We start from the raw sequence: 15,138 nt of genomic DNA on the forward strand, positions 1-15,138 counted from the left end.
CCCCTGTCGCCGGCGGCCACCACCCCACCACCAGCACACAGCACACTTGAGCTGCCCTTGTCAGTGGCCTGGCTCCCGCGCACGGTCCAGTGGCCGTGCAGCTTGGCCCTTGTTGGGCAGTGTGCTCCAGGACTGTCGTCCCTGACCAGGTTGGGGCCAGGAAGACCATGATTCCTCTGTCTGGCCTCCCTACAACCAACTTGTGGCGGGTTTTGTTCCTGGGATTGAGTACTGTCGGTGAGTCAAACCCGGGGCCAGGAAGGACTGGGGATGGAGGAGGGGGTGAACCTGACCCTGTAGGAGGAGGACTCTGAACATGGATGAGGAACTTAATTGGGTGGGTGGGCCTACCGCTTGAGACTGGCTCTCCCCCATCGTTCCTCAGCCTGGGGTACTGTTGGCTGGTGGGGATGGCCGCATCCTATGGCAGCAACAGCCCGTAGTTTGGGTGTGGGGTAGGGGGTGCCAGGGGATAAGGCCATCTTCATCTCCAGGTCCAGACTGGGGTACTTGTGATATGTGGTACCAGAACCATTTCCCTCTCCAACCCCCACTCAGCAGAGCTGGATGAGCTGATGTCTCCACGAGACACTGACTAAAGAGCTTAAGGATTTAACTCCAGACCTCTCTCTTCCACCTACCCTTCCCCCCAACTCAAGCCAATGTGAAACGTTGGTCCCCAGCCTCGACATGGACGCCACCTACTTCACTGTCGATTTCCCAGCCCCGTTCCTGCGCTTGTCCCCTCCTGCTTCCTGCCCTGGAAATCCAGGGAGGTGCCCCCAAAGAATGGCCATGAGGTCATGGACACAGGAAATGGAGGAAGGATTGGGATGCCTAGAGGAGTCCTGTGGTCACATCATACCCCCAGACTCATCGTACCCAGCCGGAACAGGGGAAGAGGAAGGAGTGGGAAAGAGTGGAGCGAGGAAGGGAAAACCCTAGAGCAAGTGCTTAAGCAGTGCTGGAAGCATTGGGGCCATCTAACTTTAAGAGTAGCTGCGGGGGAGCCCATGTTATATCTTAGGGAGCAAGGACCTAGTAGGAGCAAGCTTTTCCATTTGCTGCCTTCCGGACTGCTGCTGCTGCTGCTTCTGCTCCTTGGGTCTCCATCAGGGTCTGGGGGCATCTGCTTTGACCCATTTCTCAGTTGGAGGAATCCAGAGCAGAATTGGAAGGATGAAGAGTGAAAATCACGGGCTGGGAAGTTGGCTCCGTTGTAGAGTGCTTGCCTCGCATGCATGAGGTCCTGGGTTCAATTCCTCAGCAGAAAAAAAAGCCGGAAGTGGCACTGTGGCTCAAGTGGTAGAGCGACTAGCCTTGAACTGAAGAGCTGAGGGACAGCGCCCAGCCCAGAGTTCAGACCCCACGACCGGACCCCCCCCCCCAAAATGTGAAAATCAGCTACCATGATGGGGAACTCTTAGCTCCTTTACCTAGAGTAGTCTACGTACCAGTCTATTCAGGGTATGAAGTGTTCATATCCCCAGACAAAGGAGTCTTCTGAGTATCTCCCAATCTCCCCAAAGTATACAGCTTCCTGCCCTCTAGACTTGGTGTACCTGATCCAGAACCCCTTGGCTTCCAGCTCTGCCTTTGCACCTGAAGCCACAGTGCCTTTTTCCCTCCTACATTTCCCCTAACTTTCCAATCCCCCTTCCTGCTGGGATACGGGGTCTCCAACAAGGGAGGAGAAGCTGCATTTGCTGCCGGGCACCCTCGGTATCATCTGCAGGTTGACTGCAACCCTTTTTCTAAACCAGTTTCGAACCTCAGTTTGGCACACTGAAGGTCAAGTTCCCACAGGCACCATGAGGGCTGCCCAGCTCCCACTGGCCTTGCATGGGTTAAAATGGGCTCTGGTCTGCTGGTGTGTGACCGGCACCCTGCCACTGCCTCTCTTGGTCCATGGGTTCCTCCACAGCTCAGTACTGCTGCCCCTAGGGCGTGAGAAGCCTGCTGGGGGAGTTTCTCAGAGAAAGAGGGGGACTAAAAATAGTAGCCCTGGGGAACACAGCGGGCCCATTTCCCTATCCTTTGGCCCTGTCCTGTTCCTTCACTCTGGTCCCTTGCTTCTGCTGCTCTGGGGTGTCCTTCCCTTAGACCCAACAACTCCCTGGAGAACCCAGACCAGTTTGAAAGACACTTAAACACAGGGGAGAGAGACTACAGCCCCCCCCCCCCACTTCTGCTCTGGTTTCCTACTGAGGGTGTAAAACAGGCTGACTTGGTGTGTCCATTAGTATGTATGTATTTGAAATGCAGTTATAAACACAGGACCTGGGAGAGAGGATGGAAGCGGACCCCTCCCTGGTGACAGTTTTCCGGGAGGAAACAGATACTGGCCTGCCCAAAGGCTCCAGGTGTGACCAGCGTCCGTCTTGTGAGCCAGGTCTCCAGGGGGCTTTGAGCTCCTTGAGGCCCAGGGTTGTTTTCGCCATAGAGCCTCCGGTCCAGCGGCCCCCATTGTCTTCTTTCTTATCTTAGGGCACAAGTTTCCTGCCCTGCCCACAGGGACTGGCCAGGAAATGGGAAGGGGGGGTTGCTGGGGAAGGATAAGGAATAGGAATGGGGGGTTTCTGAAGCAGTGGCAGTGGTGTGCATCCTGGATCCCTGACCCTTAGAATAAATCTCAGCCCGGCTGTACAGGGGCTCAGAGCTGAGTGGCTCGGTGGCCTCGGCCCCGCATCTGGGTCATCTCTCACCTGCAGGAGGTGGCATCTCAAATATGCGGTTACCTGGCCACCAGGGTCCTCAGGCTTGGTCAAGTACTAACCCAAAGGATTTAGTACTGCTCCTTTGCCCCTTTGAAGGATAAAAAAGACAGCAAATTGAACTCATTGAAACTAACACCCCAGACCTCCCCTGCTCTAGAACAATCTGGCACCTGTCAGACTCTCAATGCTGCCTGTAATTCTGTGCAACCTAACAGATCCCAAGCGCCCTGACCCCAAAAGGGCTCTCTAGAGCTTTCTGTTTCTTAGCATGGCAGTCAACAGATGGAGAGAGGGTAGCTGGGCTGCTAGGATCTCTCCTGCTACCAGTGGTTCAGAAGGAGCCGAGGGGCCGAATGGGTGTCTGGGCTGCTTCATAAGCCGCCGCTGTCAGGTGGAGAACACCAGATGGAGTCCTGGTGGCCGGGTGAGGTTGGCCACTTTTCCTTACCTTTAGCCCAAGAAAGGAGATTAGGGGAGCAAATGTACTACATAGATCAAGAGTAGTAGACCTTGAGGTGACTCATGCTGGTAATCCCAGCTCCTCAGAAAGAAGGCTGAGCTCTGAAGAGCATTGTTTGTAGCTAGTCCCGGGCAGGAAAGACATTGAGACTGTATCTCCAATTAACCACCAAAAAGTTGGAAGTGCAGCTGAGGCTCAAGTGGTACAGTTGATAGCCTTGAGGAAATTTTAAAAAAAGTCCCAGGACAGGCACACATACACACACACAATAGATCTGCCCTTGCTCCTAAGATCTTCCTCTCCTCGTTGGAAATCTGCTCCCTACCCTATCTTGGTGCAAAGGATCAATGCCGTGGGATGTGAATAAACATGTAGGAATGTGTCTCCATGGCTACTGTCCTCTCTCATTGCAGAACCTTCGTGGGTCTCATGAGGTAGGTTCTCAGCTGAACAGGAAGCCCGCCTTCTGCCCTTCGTACTCACTTTCCTCCCTTTGTCTCCAGTGTCCCCATCTCAGGCCCAGTTTGAGCTGCATGTGCCCACCGGCCTCACCAAGTTGCAGGCGGTAGAAGGGGCAGAAGTGGTGTTCCCAGTCTGGTACACTATGCCTGGGGAGATGCCTGATATCCAGCCATGGGAGGTGCCCTTCGTGATCTGGTTCCAGGAACAAAAAGGGAAAAATTCAGACCAGGTGAGGGAGAAAGCTTCCAGCCAGTGAGTGGCAAGCAGAGGTCCTCAGCTGGGGATGGAGGGAAGGGCTGTGGACCGGAGGAGGGGTGATCAAGGGCTGGGGATTTGGGAAGGAGTTTCAGGGAACACCAAGTGTCCACGGTGTATTTGTTCTTATCTTGCAGACTTCCCCAGAGATTTCTTTCCCCACCCTAGTTTCCCCTAGAAATCTAACAATCAAAGCACCACAAAAGCAGACATTTGCTTGCTATGGTGGAAGTGGATGCTGGAGCCATTCGTGATGAAAAAGGAAAGGCTTAAGGCAAAAAAAAAAAAAAGAAAAAAGAAAAAAGCTGAGCTGTTTCTGTGTTAACATTCTCCATACTCCTCCCCCCCACCCAACACTGGAGCTCCCCCAACGGGAGCCATACCTCCACTTCTGTCTTCTTACTGGTTCATTAGAGATGAGAATCTCCCAGACTTTGCTGCACCAGCTGACTTTGAACATTGATTCTCAGATACTCAGCCTCCTGAGTAGCTAGGATTTACAAGCATGAACCACCAGCACCTGGCCATTCTCTGTGCTTTGGGTAGTACCAAGTACAGGCCACTTCGATTCCTAAAGGTACCTCTATACCCAGAGGCAAAGGGAGGCTCCAATAACCTCCTGCCTTTCCATGACACACGAGGCCATCACTTGCAGAAATTCCTCCCAAAGGTCCTGGAAAACAAGTTCAAGAAAGTCATTTGATGTTGAACTTCATGTTTATTTGTTAGCTTTTTAAAGGTATTTTACCTTCATTAACTTAAAGGTACAACATAACCCCCCACCACCCCCCCCCCACCTTCCATTTATATAAGTTTCCAGGTTTACAGAGCCTGGATCGCCTCTGCAGTCTAAATTTCTTTCGTATATATTCCCTGTTACATTATCTTCCCTTCTCCTATTATGGCACCCTCCTAAACACACAGTGCAACTTTTGAGAGGAAACCACAGCTGCTCTGTCTATAAGACCTGGTACAATGAGCGTGTGGCTGGGGCTGAACGGGAGCTAGTTCAGGTCAGAAGGGTGGGGGCAGATGAGGAGCCAAGTGAAGGCCAGTTTGGGGGAAGGTAACTGGCTAAGCCAGCAGGGACAGGGCATCACAGATAATAACAGGAGGTGTCCTGTGTGTGCCTCCTGTGTGTACCCTTCCCCTCAGCTGTTGTCATATATCAATGGGGTTTTGTCAACCACAACATGGCGGGCATCTCTGGTTTACAACATGCCCTCCCGGAATGTGTCCCTGCTCCTGCAAGCCCTCCAAGAGAAAGACTCCGGCTCCTACCGCTGTTCTGTGAATGTACAAGACAGTCATGGCACCAACTGGGGCAACAGCGTCAAAACCATAGAGCTCAATGTGCTGGGTGAGTGAGAAGCAACCACCTCCCCGCTCCCCACACAACCACAGCAGGTCCGAAGGTCCCCATGCTTCTCTCCCAAGGGAGCTGAGTGTAATTCTTGCTGGTGGGAGGAGAGAGAACCCGGGGCCCCACTGGGTGTGGGTTTTAACTTCTCAACCATTTCTTAGTTCCTCCAGCTCCTCCATCTTGCCATCTTCTGGGGGTACCCCGTGTGGGGTCCAATGTGACTCTGAGCTGCCATTCCCCAAGGAGTAAACCTCTAGCAGAATACCAGTGGGAGCGGCTACCCCCATCCTCCAAGATTTTCTACCCACCAGTTTTAGGTGAGAGAATGTCTGCCGGTGGCTGTGTGGGGAAGGGGAAAGGGAAGAGATACTGGAGGGACTCCATGGGAAAGACTCAGGAGGAGGAGGATGTGGGGAGCAGGGTGAAAATTAGGCTCCAGTAGATTACAATGGGATAACTTCGTTGAACAGCTAACTTACAGTTTAACAAGATGAATTATCAGGACATTGAAACATGTTTCCTCAGAGCTGGAGGTGAATTGGGGGAGGGGCAGATGAATAGAGAGAGGAAAGATGGGAGAATACAGTCTTACCACTCAGAGTGAAAATGGAGCCAGGTAGCTTGAAGGATGAGTAGGGTTGGGTGGAGGAAGAGGAGGAGAATGCTGGGAGGGGTAACTTTAATCAAGATGCATTATATTCATAAACTGATCTCTTTAATTGAAACTCTTTTATACAACTACTTAAAATATTTTGGGGAGAGGTGGGGGGGGGAGAGGGGAGTCATGGGGCTTGAACTCAGGGCCTGGGCTCTGTCCCTGAGCTTTTTGTTGTTGTTGTTGTTCAAAGCTAGTGCTCTACCACTTTGCGCCACAGCTCCACTTCCAGTTTTGTTGTGGTTAATTGGAGATTAGAGTCTCACAAACACCTACCTGAGCTGTTTTCTAACCATAATCCTCAGATCTCAGCCTCCTGAATAGTTAGGATTACAGGTGTGAGCCACCAGTGCCAGGTGAAAAAACATTTTTAATGGAAAAAAAAAAGGTGGCTCACACCTATAATCCTAGCTACTCAGGAGGCTGAGATCTGTAGATTGCAGTTCAAAGCCAGCCTGGGCAGGAAAATCCATGAGTCTCTCATCTCCCATAAACTACTCAGAAAAAGCTGTGACACTGTGGCTCAAGTGGTAAAGTTCTACCCTTGAGCACAAAGAGTCTCAAAGACAGAGCCCAGGCCCTGAGTTCAAGCCCCAGGACCAACAAAAAAAGAAAGAAAGGAAGGAAGGAAGAAAAAATTATGCTCAGTTTTCTGCATATAGGTTCCTTACTTATAAGGATTGGACAGGTATACAGGTTTATGTTAAGGTATCAGTTGGGAGCAGTAAGGAGTGGAAATGGAGGTAATGGGCTAACAGGTCACAGTTGGGAACAGAGCCCTGCACGCTAGCTGTGATGCATTTTTCCCTGCATCAGAAGACAGCTAGGTGGCAACTCCCAGAGTCAAAGAGGATATTGCAGAGTCAGGACAGGGTTGTTTTTCTCACCTGGGGAAGAAGGTCTCTGAGGTGATAACTAAATTTGTGTCCACAGATCCTGTGCGTGGGTCTTTAACCCTCACCAACCTTTCTAGTGCCATGTCTGGAGTCTATGTCTGCAAAGTCCAGAATATAGTGGGAAGTGCCCAGTGCAATGTAACTCTGGAAGTGAGCACAGGTCAGTGAGGGGTAAGTGTGGTTAAGGAGAACTGTGGTCAATGGTGAGGGTGGTTTGCAGATGGAGCGTTGGAAGCCTGTCTGTTGACATCTCTCTTTATATCAAGGGAGGGAGCTTGCCTTGGTCAAAGGTTTGTAATGTTTGGTCAGTGGCCTCTTTCTGCTTGACCACCCTCCATCTCCCTTCTTTTTTTAAATTAAAAAAAAATTATGCCAGTCCTAGGGCTTGAACTCAGGGCCTGAATGCTGTCTCTTAGCACTCTACCACTTGAGCCACAGTTTCACTTCTGGCTTTTTTTGGTGGATAATTGAAGGTAAAAGTCTCATGGATGTTCCTGGCTTCAAACCATGTTCCTCAGATCTCAGCCTCTTGAGGTAACTAGGATTATAGACATGAACCATCAGTGTCTGGTCCATCTCTCTTCTTTTCTTTCTTTTTTGTCAGTCATGGGGCTTGAGTTTAGGGCCTGGTCACTGTCCCAGAGCTCTTTTGCTCAACGCTAGCATTCTACCACTTTGAGCCATAGCACCACTTCCAGTTTTCTGGTGGTTCATTGGAGATAAGAGTTTCATGGACTTCCCTGCCCAGGCTGGCTTTGAACTATGGTCCTCAGATCTCGGCCTTTTGATTAGCTAGGATTATAGACATGAGACATAGGATTATAGACATTGTCTGGCCCATTTCCCTTCTTAACAGTGTTAAAAAGAGACTATTATGTGGTCATGGGGTACTGAAACTGAAAAGGGTAGGGTCCATCTGGGGATTCCTGTCTGACGTGAAGCTTTTTGCAGAGTCTAGGGCCGCAGTAATTGCTGGAGCAGTTGTGGGTACCCTGGTTGGATTGGTGCTGCTGGTTGGGCTAGTCCTCTTGTACCAACGCCGGGACAAGGCCCCAGAGGAACTGGCCAATGATATCAAGTAAGTGTTCCTGGTCTCTCCTAACTTCCTAACAGAATCTGGGAATTCGGCTCCCACCTAATGGAAGGATGGGTAGTTAGTAAAACATCATTTCTCTAGGAAGTTATAAAGGAAGGAGAGAGGGCTTGGAAGAGGGGAGGAAGAGAGAGAGAGAGAGCCATTAAAAGAGAGAAATTCTGTGTGTGTGTGTGTGTGTGTGTGTGTGTGTGTGTGTGGAGAGAGAGAGAGAGAGAGAGAGAGAGAGAGAGAGAGAGAGAGAGAGAGAGAGAGACATAGATCATGTAGAAAACCCTCTTCTTCCTTCTGCTTCTGACCTCTTATTATTTCCTTGATAACCAGGGAGGACGCCACTGCTCCCCGAACCCTGCCCTGGACCAAGGGCTCAGACACACTCTCCAAGAATGGAACTCTTTCCTCTGTCACCTCAGCACGAGCCTTCCAGCCACCCCAGGGCCCTCCTAGGCCCAGTGTATTGACCCCCACGCCCAGTCTCTCTAGCCAGGCCCTGTCCTCACCAAAACATCCCAGAACAAAAGAGGCCTCCCCTCAGCCAGTATCCCTGACCCCTGGGGGAGTTTCCTCCTCTTCCCTGAGCCATATGGGTGCTGTACCTGTGATGGTGCCTGCCCAGAATCAGGCGGGGTCTCTAGTGTGACAACTCAGGCAATCATTGGGCAAATGATCTGGTGTCTCTCCTTGTATCCTGTAGCACAGAAGCCTGGGTTGGGGAGGGTAGCCACATTCCAGGCTTCCAGTCCTCTGCCCTCACCATGCTTGACTGTGAGACAGCTGGGTCTCAGTAAGCCCAAATGTCCAGGAGGTCAAAGGAAAAGAAGAGGAAAACCTGGGGATCAGAGAGAACCTCCCCCCCTCCTCCATCCCTCTGTTTGTCTCTATGAAGCCAGCTGAATGCTGAGGAGACTGGCTACCCTCTAAGGACTGTGGAGATTTCCAGTCAGTGAGTCCACAGGCCCCCAGCATCTGTACCATGTTCTTACCTAATGCTATCCTTTGTTGCCACTCCAGCTCTTAAACTGACCTGTTGAACTGAAACCTCGTTGTACAACTATTTAAAGATCTTTTTTTTTAATTGAAAAAAAAAAAGATAAACATCTTCTGCTTGCTTGGTTGAGTGTTGTTGGGGCACAGGTTAGGGAAGACATTTTAAAAACGAACTTGAATTGTGATTTTTGTTTTGCAGATTTCAATAAAGATACAATGCATTTGTATAAAATAAGTATGAAGTTTGCCTTTTCTAACTGAAAATTCTGAGAAATCGAGCTTCAGGCATTTGGAAAATAGATCCTACCAGGCTGTGTACCCGAGAGTCTTTGTACAGAGCCTTCCACCTTTCTGGCTTAGCAGAGCCCTTTCTTTAGTCATCTTTTTATTTTATTTTTTTTGGGGGGGGGGGTGGGGAAGTACTGGAATTTGAGCTCAGAGTCTCATGCTAGACAGCTGCTCAACCACTTGAGTCATGCCCTGAGCCCTAGAAAGATCATCCGCTGTCCTGTGAAAGGAGAAACACCAAGACCCAGACATTAATGAGTTCTGAATCCAGTCTGAGAAGCAAAGATGGATGAACTAGCTGGAGCCTTCCTGCTGGAGCCTTGAGGTTTCCCGTTAGGGTGGTCATGTACCCCCATGGCTTCCTGCTCTCTAGGGGAACCTCACTTAGGCTTTGTCTAACACCAAATCCTTAACAAACACACCCTCTTGTTGACTGAGGGAGAGCTGGGCATAGGAGGTCTGAATTCCCTCATGCCCTTTCCTGCCAAGAGTGGAGTTTTCCTGGCCATAGAATAGAGTGACTCTGAGAGCAGGGAGATGGATGGAGACTCTTACCTTCACCAAGTGGTGAATCAGAGGGGCTTGGAAGGAAGACAAATCTCTGGAGGAACCAGAACTGGGGCTGTCTTGAGCCTCCCAAAGAGCTGAAGTCATTTGGCAACTGTCTAATCATCAGAAGCCTCCTCTTCCTCCACAGATACTTGCCTTGCCAGCGGCTGTTCTGAGCCCTCGCTTTCACTGTGCCACTCAATGCCCGGAGCCCTTTCCACAGCCTGACTGCTTCAGAAATTGGGGGGAAGAGGGAAGGAGGAGGAAGCAGGGTTCGAGTGATCCCAGAATGGGGCCTGGCGGAGGGAGGAGCTGGCCTGTGGTGGCTGGCCTCTCCCCTTGTTTGCTCTCAGATAGCCAGTTTCTCTCCTACCCAGCACTGCCAGCCCCTGCCCTTCCTGTACCCACACAACCAGACACCCCGACAGACACCAGGACCAACACAGCAAGGGCAGTTATGGCCTGGTTCCCTGGGGGGCCTTCCCTTGGCTGGACCCTGCTGGCCTTCTCGTGCCTAAGTGGTGAGGAGGGGCTGGGCGGGGCCAGAGCCAAGGGACAGGGGCACTGGGCTCCTCTGGGCCTGCTCAGTCCTTGTGGGTTGGGCTGGGGCTGCCTAGGAGTCCAGGAGGCTCAGGGAGGGAGGGGGTAGGGTGGCTGAAGGCCTGGAGGGCAGAGGCGGGAAGCCAGAGCAGGCTAAGAGTTTGGACTCTCCGGCTACCCACCAGGGTGTGTTTTTTTTTTGTTTTTCCTTGTCCTGCCAACAAACCCTCATACCTGTTCCAGTCTCAGCCCTTTTACCCACAAAAACCTGACTGGGCTGTGTAAGTCCCTCCCTCCCGGAAACATCAGGTTTCGGGAAGACAGGGATCGCTGGGAGGGATTTGTGCTGAGCCCAGGGAGTCCCCGTAGATATCCCAGCATGGATATCCCAGTTTGGACCGGACCCTCAAGATCAGCGGGATGGGGGTCCGGCCTTCCCTTTGCATCCACAGCCCCAGGGTTAGCTGTGGAGGTGACCGTACCAGCCGAACAGCTGAGTGTGCCCGTGGGCAAGACTGCAGAGCTGCGCTGCAGCTACAGCACGTCGGTGGGAGACAACTTCGCCCTGGAGTGGAGCTTCGTGCAGCCTGGGAAGCCCGTCTCTGCATCCCAACCCGTGAGCTGAGGGCCACTGTGCCCAGTGGGCTTGGGCTAGGGACAGGGAATTCTCCCAGGATGGGGTGTGGTTGTCTCTTGCTGGACCTTCTCAGGCTGCCATCTTTGTGGATCCTGGATCTTTCTTTTCCCATTGTTTCCAGATCCAGCAACCCCTAGGGTCTACACAATTACTGTAGCAGTGACTAAACTCACTGCCCCTGGGGGTGGTATACTGATTGGGTACTACTTTGTCCCCATTAGGCTACAGATACAAAATGTCATCTCTCTGACTGGCAGCAAGGGGCCTTATACCCACTTCTGTGTGGAAGGACCATGATTGAAAAGGGGACGCATGTGTTTGTCTTCTTCCCCTTCTCAGATCCTCTACTTCACCAATGGCAATCTGTATCCCACTGGTTCAAAGGCGAAGAGGGCTAGCTTGCTCCAGAATCCCCCCACAGGAGGAGTGGCCACCCTGAAACTGACTGATGTCCATCCCTCTGATACTGGAACTTACCTCTGCCATGTTAACAACCCCCCAGATTTCTACACCAATGGGTTGGGGTTAATCAACCTTACTGTGTTAGGTAAGACAAACTGGAGACTCCCCCTGCCCACCACACCACCACTTATGTACCCTGAAAATGTGCACCAGCCCCAGAAAAGTCTCCTTGTATTTGGATTTACAGCCCAAGCACACAACTGTGGTTTAAGGGGGAAAAATAATACCTACTTTCCAAGAATTCTAACTTAGATGGTCAGACTCCACTCTTCACAGTGTCTGCTCCCTTAGGACCTAATAGCAAAAGATTGAGAGAAGAGAGAAAGCTCTTCTCATATATGGGGATCTGAGTCATAGCCCCACCAGTACAGAGCCTCCTGTTGGTATCTTGAATTTGGATTCCAGCCCTCACAATGTAAGTTGGCAGAGAAAGGAAGTCATAAAAGGAACAAAAGTTTCTGTGTATGTGTGTCAGTACTAGAGCTTGAACTCAGGGTGCTGTCCCTTAGTTTTTTCACTCTAATATAGTTCTCTATCCTCAAGCCACAGCTCCACTTCTGTCTTTTTGGTGATTCTTGCCTGGACTGGACTTCAAAGCTCGATCCTCCTGGGTTGCTAGGATTACAGGCGCAAGCCATAGATACCTAGCTTTTTCACAGGACTGTTTAGTGTCCAGAGCTTCCATCTCACCTTACACCACAGCCTACTCAGGAGTAAGCAACTGGAAGAAACTATTAAAGCAACAAGGAATGTGATTTTGGAAACGAGAAAGACCTAGGATGGGATGTCTGCTATGTTCAAATATCTGAAGGGCAGTCATGTGGAAGAGAAAGTTCATTTCTCTTTGTGGGCTCAGAGGATGGAACCAATGGGTGGATATTATATTATCACAGATTTTGGCTCAGCATGAGGAAGATTTTTTTTTTCTAACCATCAGAATTTCCAATGGTGGAAATCACTTCCTGGCAATGCAGTTGTGAGTGAAGAGAAGAGGACCACTATTTGGCAGGCTTAATGAAGCAGGAAACAGAATACTTCACTGTAATTTTTTTTTTCAGTGCCTCCCAATCGCCCCTTATGTAGTCAGAGTGGAACAACTTCAGTGGGAGGCTCTGCCGCTCTGCGATGTAGTTCCTCTGAAGGAGCTCCCAGGCCAGTGTACAACTGGGTGCGTCTAGGATCTTCTCCTACCCCTTCTCCTGGCAGTATGGTTCAAGGTAAGGGGCCAGGGCATCAGGAAGAGGATAGACTGGAGACCTGAGCAGATCTGTTCTCTGAACACCATACACTCACATTCTCATGGCTAGGGATGGGAGACCAACTACCATACCCTTCCCTGGCCTCTTCCTTGTATTGTTCCCTTCCTGTCTGTCTTCCTGTGGCTGGGTTCTTGGGAGAATTACTCAAGCTAAATATCCTCTTGGTTTTCTGGTAGGAAATAGTCTTATGTGTCTAGAGATTTCTTAAATGAATCACTTCCAAACTGCCTAGAGAGGAAACTGAGGCAGAGTTTCCTGGGACCAACTTGAATCCAAAAAAACCCTATCAGTCCAGGCCCCTCCTCCCAGGTTATTTCTTGCTGAGTGTTTTGCCTTCTAAAGCAAAACAAAGAATTTATAGAGGCTCAGATAGGCCTAGAGCCAGTGGTATGTGTGGTGGTGGTGGTGGTGGTGGTGGTGGGGATGCGTGCATGCGGACTTGACTCCGAGCCTCATGTTCTTGTTTGGCTTTCTCACCCAAGGTTGGAGTTCTACCACTTGAACCACACTTCTACTTCCAGATTTTTGCTGATTAACTGAAAATAAGGGTCTTACTGACTTTTTTGCCTGGTTGGTTTGGATCTGCAGGCCTCAGATCTCTGCCTCCTAAGTAGTGAGGATCAGGGGCATGAGCCATCATCAGTGCTTGGCTTTTCAGAGAAGATGTCGCATTCTGATCTTTTATCCCCTAACCGGAAACCTGCCCTCGGCCAGAAAGCATCCTCCTCCATCACTTTCACACGTGTGCGCTTCCCTCTCCCTCGACAAGGCAGCAACGTGGGGTAGAAAGAGCATAGAAATGGCCATAGCTTTGGAATCCCACTCCAGCTCATCTCCCACAAATGACTTACTTTTTGAGTCAGCTTCTCCATCAGTTAATGGGGTTAGTCCCTCTCTGGTGGAATTGGTGTAAGGATAAAATGGAGTGTGCCATCCCCACAGTAAGTGTTCACTGTGAGTTGCATGCATGAATGCACCACACCCCTTCTCTCCATCTTGCAGATGAGGTATCTGGTCAGCTCATCCTCACCAATCTCTCACTGACTTCCTCTGGCATCTACCGCTGTGTGGCTACGAACCAGATGGGCAGTGCATCCTGTGAGCTGACCCTCTCTGTGACTGGTAAAGAACGCTGGGCAAAGGCTTGGCTTGGGGAGGCTTTTCAAAATGCTCAGGATGAGCCAACAGAGTTCTGCAGCTCTGAGGGGTTCCTATGTCTCCTTAGGCTCCTCCGAAGGCCGAGTGGCTGGGACTCTGATTGGGGTGCTCCTGGGTGTGCTTCTGCTATCAGTTGCTGCATTCTGCCTGATCAGGATCCAGAAAGAGAGGAAGACCAAGGCCAAGGAGACATATGGGGGTAGTGACCTGAGGTGAGTAGGGTTAGGGGTGATGGAGAGAGAGGTGTGATGAAAAGGCTTGTACTGAACATGGGCTCCTCCTGCCCTCAAAACCTGACATGGCTAAAGGTATTTAGGAGCAGGGAGTGGTGCCCAGCACTGGCATTTGGTGGCAGCAGCAATGGCAATATAACCTTTTTAATTTCATGGATGGAAGAGTGATCTCACAGCTGAGGTGCAGATGGCTGAGTTTGCTGGATCTCCTTGACTTTCCTCATGCTTAAAAAACATTTTGTTTTCCCATGCTCACATACATACATACATACATACATACATACATACATACATACATACATACATACATACATACATGCCACTAGGAAGTAGTTGTGGGAGGTGAATACCCAGAATTGGATTTGTCCTGATCATTTGGCTAAGTTTAGTTTTTCTGTGTGGGACAATCAGGAAAGGAGGCCAAAGCCACCTCTGTCATCTGCTTAAGTTGCAAGTTGTACAGTCCAAGAATAGGGACCAGAGCAACATTTTCGTGTGACTTACATTTAGATGTAAGTCACCAAGAATTTGCAAAACATTGAGATTCTGGCTGCTTTCTATTTCTTCTGGAGCAAAATTGTGTGTGTGTGTGTGTGTGTGTGTGTGTTGGGGGCAGATAGAGTCTGGAATCTTCTTCAAAGTTCTACAGATGATTCTTATGGCAATAAAATTCAAGTCACTGGGCTAGAAGATGACTGCATTCTGAAGGGTGCGTCAGCCTAAGAACATGTTTGTTTCCTTCAGAGAAGATGCTGTGGCTCCTGGGATGTCTGAGCAAGCGTCTGTGAAGGCGGATTCTAGCAAAGGCCTCCTGGAGAGGTCCCCATCTGCTAGCACTGCGACAACCACCAAGTCCAAGCTCTCTATGGTTGTATGACCCCTCTTCGTGATCGCTGAGGGCAATAAGGGAGGGAATCTCAATAATGAAAGCCTTTGGGTACCATATCGCCTCCTTCTTACTGCCGGTATAGCCAGGTCCTCTAGGCTGTCCAAAGAGCATTACCAATAAGGAACAGGCTTACAGTTCCCCAAGACCATGCGGTAAGCAGGAAGTCTGATTGGATCAAAAGGGTAAGGGGCTCAACCTAAGTCCCTTTCCCCTGTTCCCACCCCTCCACCCGCCA

General features: G+C 50.4%; 2 protein-coding genes across 3 annotated transcripts; both read left to right on the forward strand.

Moving 5' to 3' along the window:
• Positions 1-36: 36 nt before the first annotated feature.
• On the forward strand, positions 37-9,114 carry LOC138821300 (endothelial cell-selective adhesion molecule-like). The gene is made up of 7 exons (XM_070013430.1): positions 37-237; positions 3,681-3,868; positions 5,050-5,254; positions 5,419-5,574; positions 6,846-6,968; positions 7,760-7,886; positions 8,226-9,114. The coding sequence occupies exons 1-7, from the start codon at positions 168-170 to the stop codon at positions 8,539-8,541; spliced, it is 1,185 nt and encodes a 394-aa protein (XP_069869531.1). The 5' UTR covers positions 37-167; the 3' UTR covers positions 8,542-9,114.
• Positions 9,115-10,023: 909 nt separating this feature from the next.
• LOC138821360 (V-set and immunoglobulin domain-containing protein 2-like) lies at positions 10,024-14,945 on the forward strand. 2 transcript variants are annotated; one of them, XM_070013527.1, is made up of 7 exons: positions 10,024-10,246; positions 10,718-10,881; positions 11,242-11,449; positions 12,423-12,581; positions 13,626-13,745; positions 13,849-13,993; positions 14,759-14,945. In XM_070013527.1, the coding sequence occupies exons 1-7, from the start codon at positions 10,183-10,185 to the stop codon at positions 14,889-14,891; spliced, it is 993 nt and encodes a 330-aa protein (XP_069869628.1). In that variant the 5' UTR covers positions 10,024-10,182; the 3' UTR covers positions 14,892-14,945. The 2 variants fall into 2 exon arrangements, with proteins under 2 accessions (XP_069869628.1, XP_069869627.1); XM_070013526.1 differs by lacking the exon at positions 10,024-10,246 and having other exon boundaries at positions 10,569-10,881.
• The last annotated feature ends 193 nt before the right edge of the window (positions 14,946-15,138 follow it).

The sequence above is a fragment of the Dipodomys merriami genome, unplaced genomic scaffold (genome assembly GCF_024711535.1).
Source record: "Dipodomys merriami isolate MVZ:Mamm:240054 unplaced genomic scaffold, mDipMer1.0.p SCAF_91, whole genome shotgun sequence".
NCBI lineage: Eukaryota > Metazoa > Chordata > Mammalia > Rodentia > Heteromyidae > Dipodomys > Dipodomys merriami.

What these genes read in the sequence shown, in the direction of transcription:
- LOC138821360 (XM_070013526.1), top strand. Translation starts at nt 10,645, where the DNA reads ATGGATATCCCAGTTTGGACCGGACCCTCAAGATCAGCGGGATGGGGG. An exon ending in CCGTCTCTGCATCCCAACCC is followed by an intron (nt 10,882 to 11,241) that starts GTGAGCTGAGGG and finishes TCCCCTTCTCAG; the next exon opens with ATCCTCTACTTCACCAATGG. An exon ending in TATGGGGGTAGTGACCTGAG is followed by an intron (nt 13,994 to 14,758) that starts GTGAGTAGGGTT and finishes TGTTTCCTTCAG; the next exon opens with AGAAGATGCTGTGGCTCCTG.
- LOC138821300 (XM_070013430.1), top strand. Translation starts at nt 168, where the DNA reads ATGATTCCTCTGTCTGGCCTCCCTACAACCAACTTGTGGCGGGTTTTG. An exon ending in CCTGGGATTGAGTACTGTCG is followed by an intron (nt 238 to 3,680) that starts GTGAGTCAAACC and finishes CTTTGTCTCCAG; the next exon opens with TGTCCCCATCTCAGGCCCAG. An exon ending in CATAGAGCTCAATGTGCTGG is followed by an intron (nt 5,255 to 5,418) that starts GTGAGTGAGAAG and finishes ACCATTTCTTAG; the next exon opens with TTCCTCCAGCTCCTCCATCT.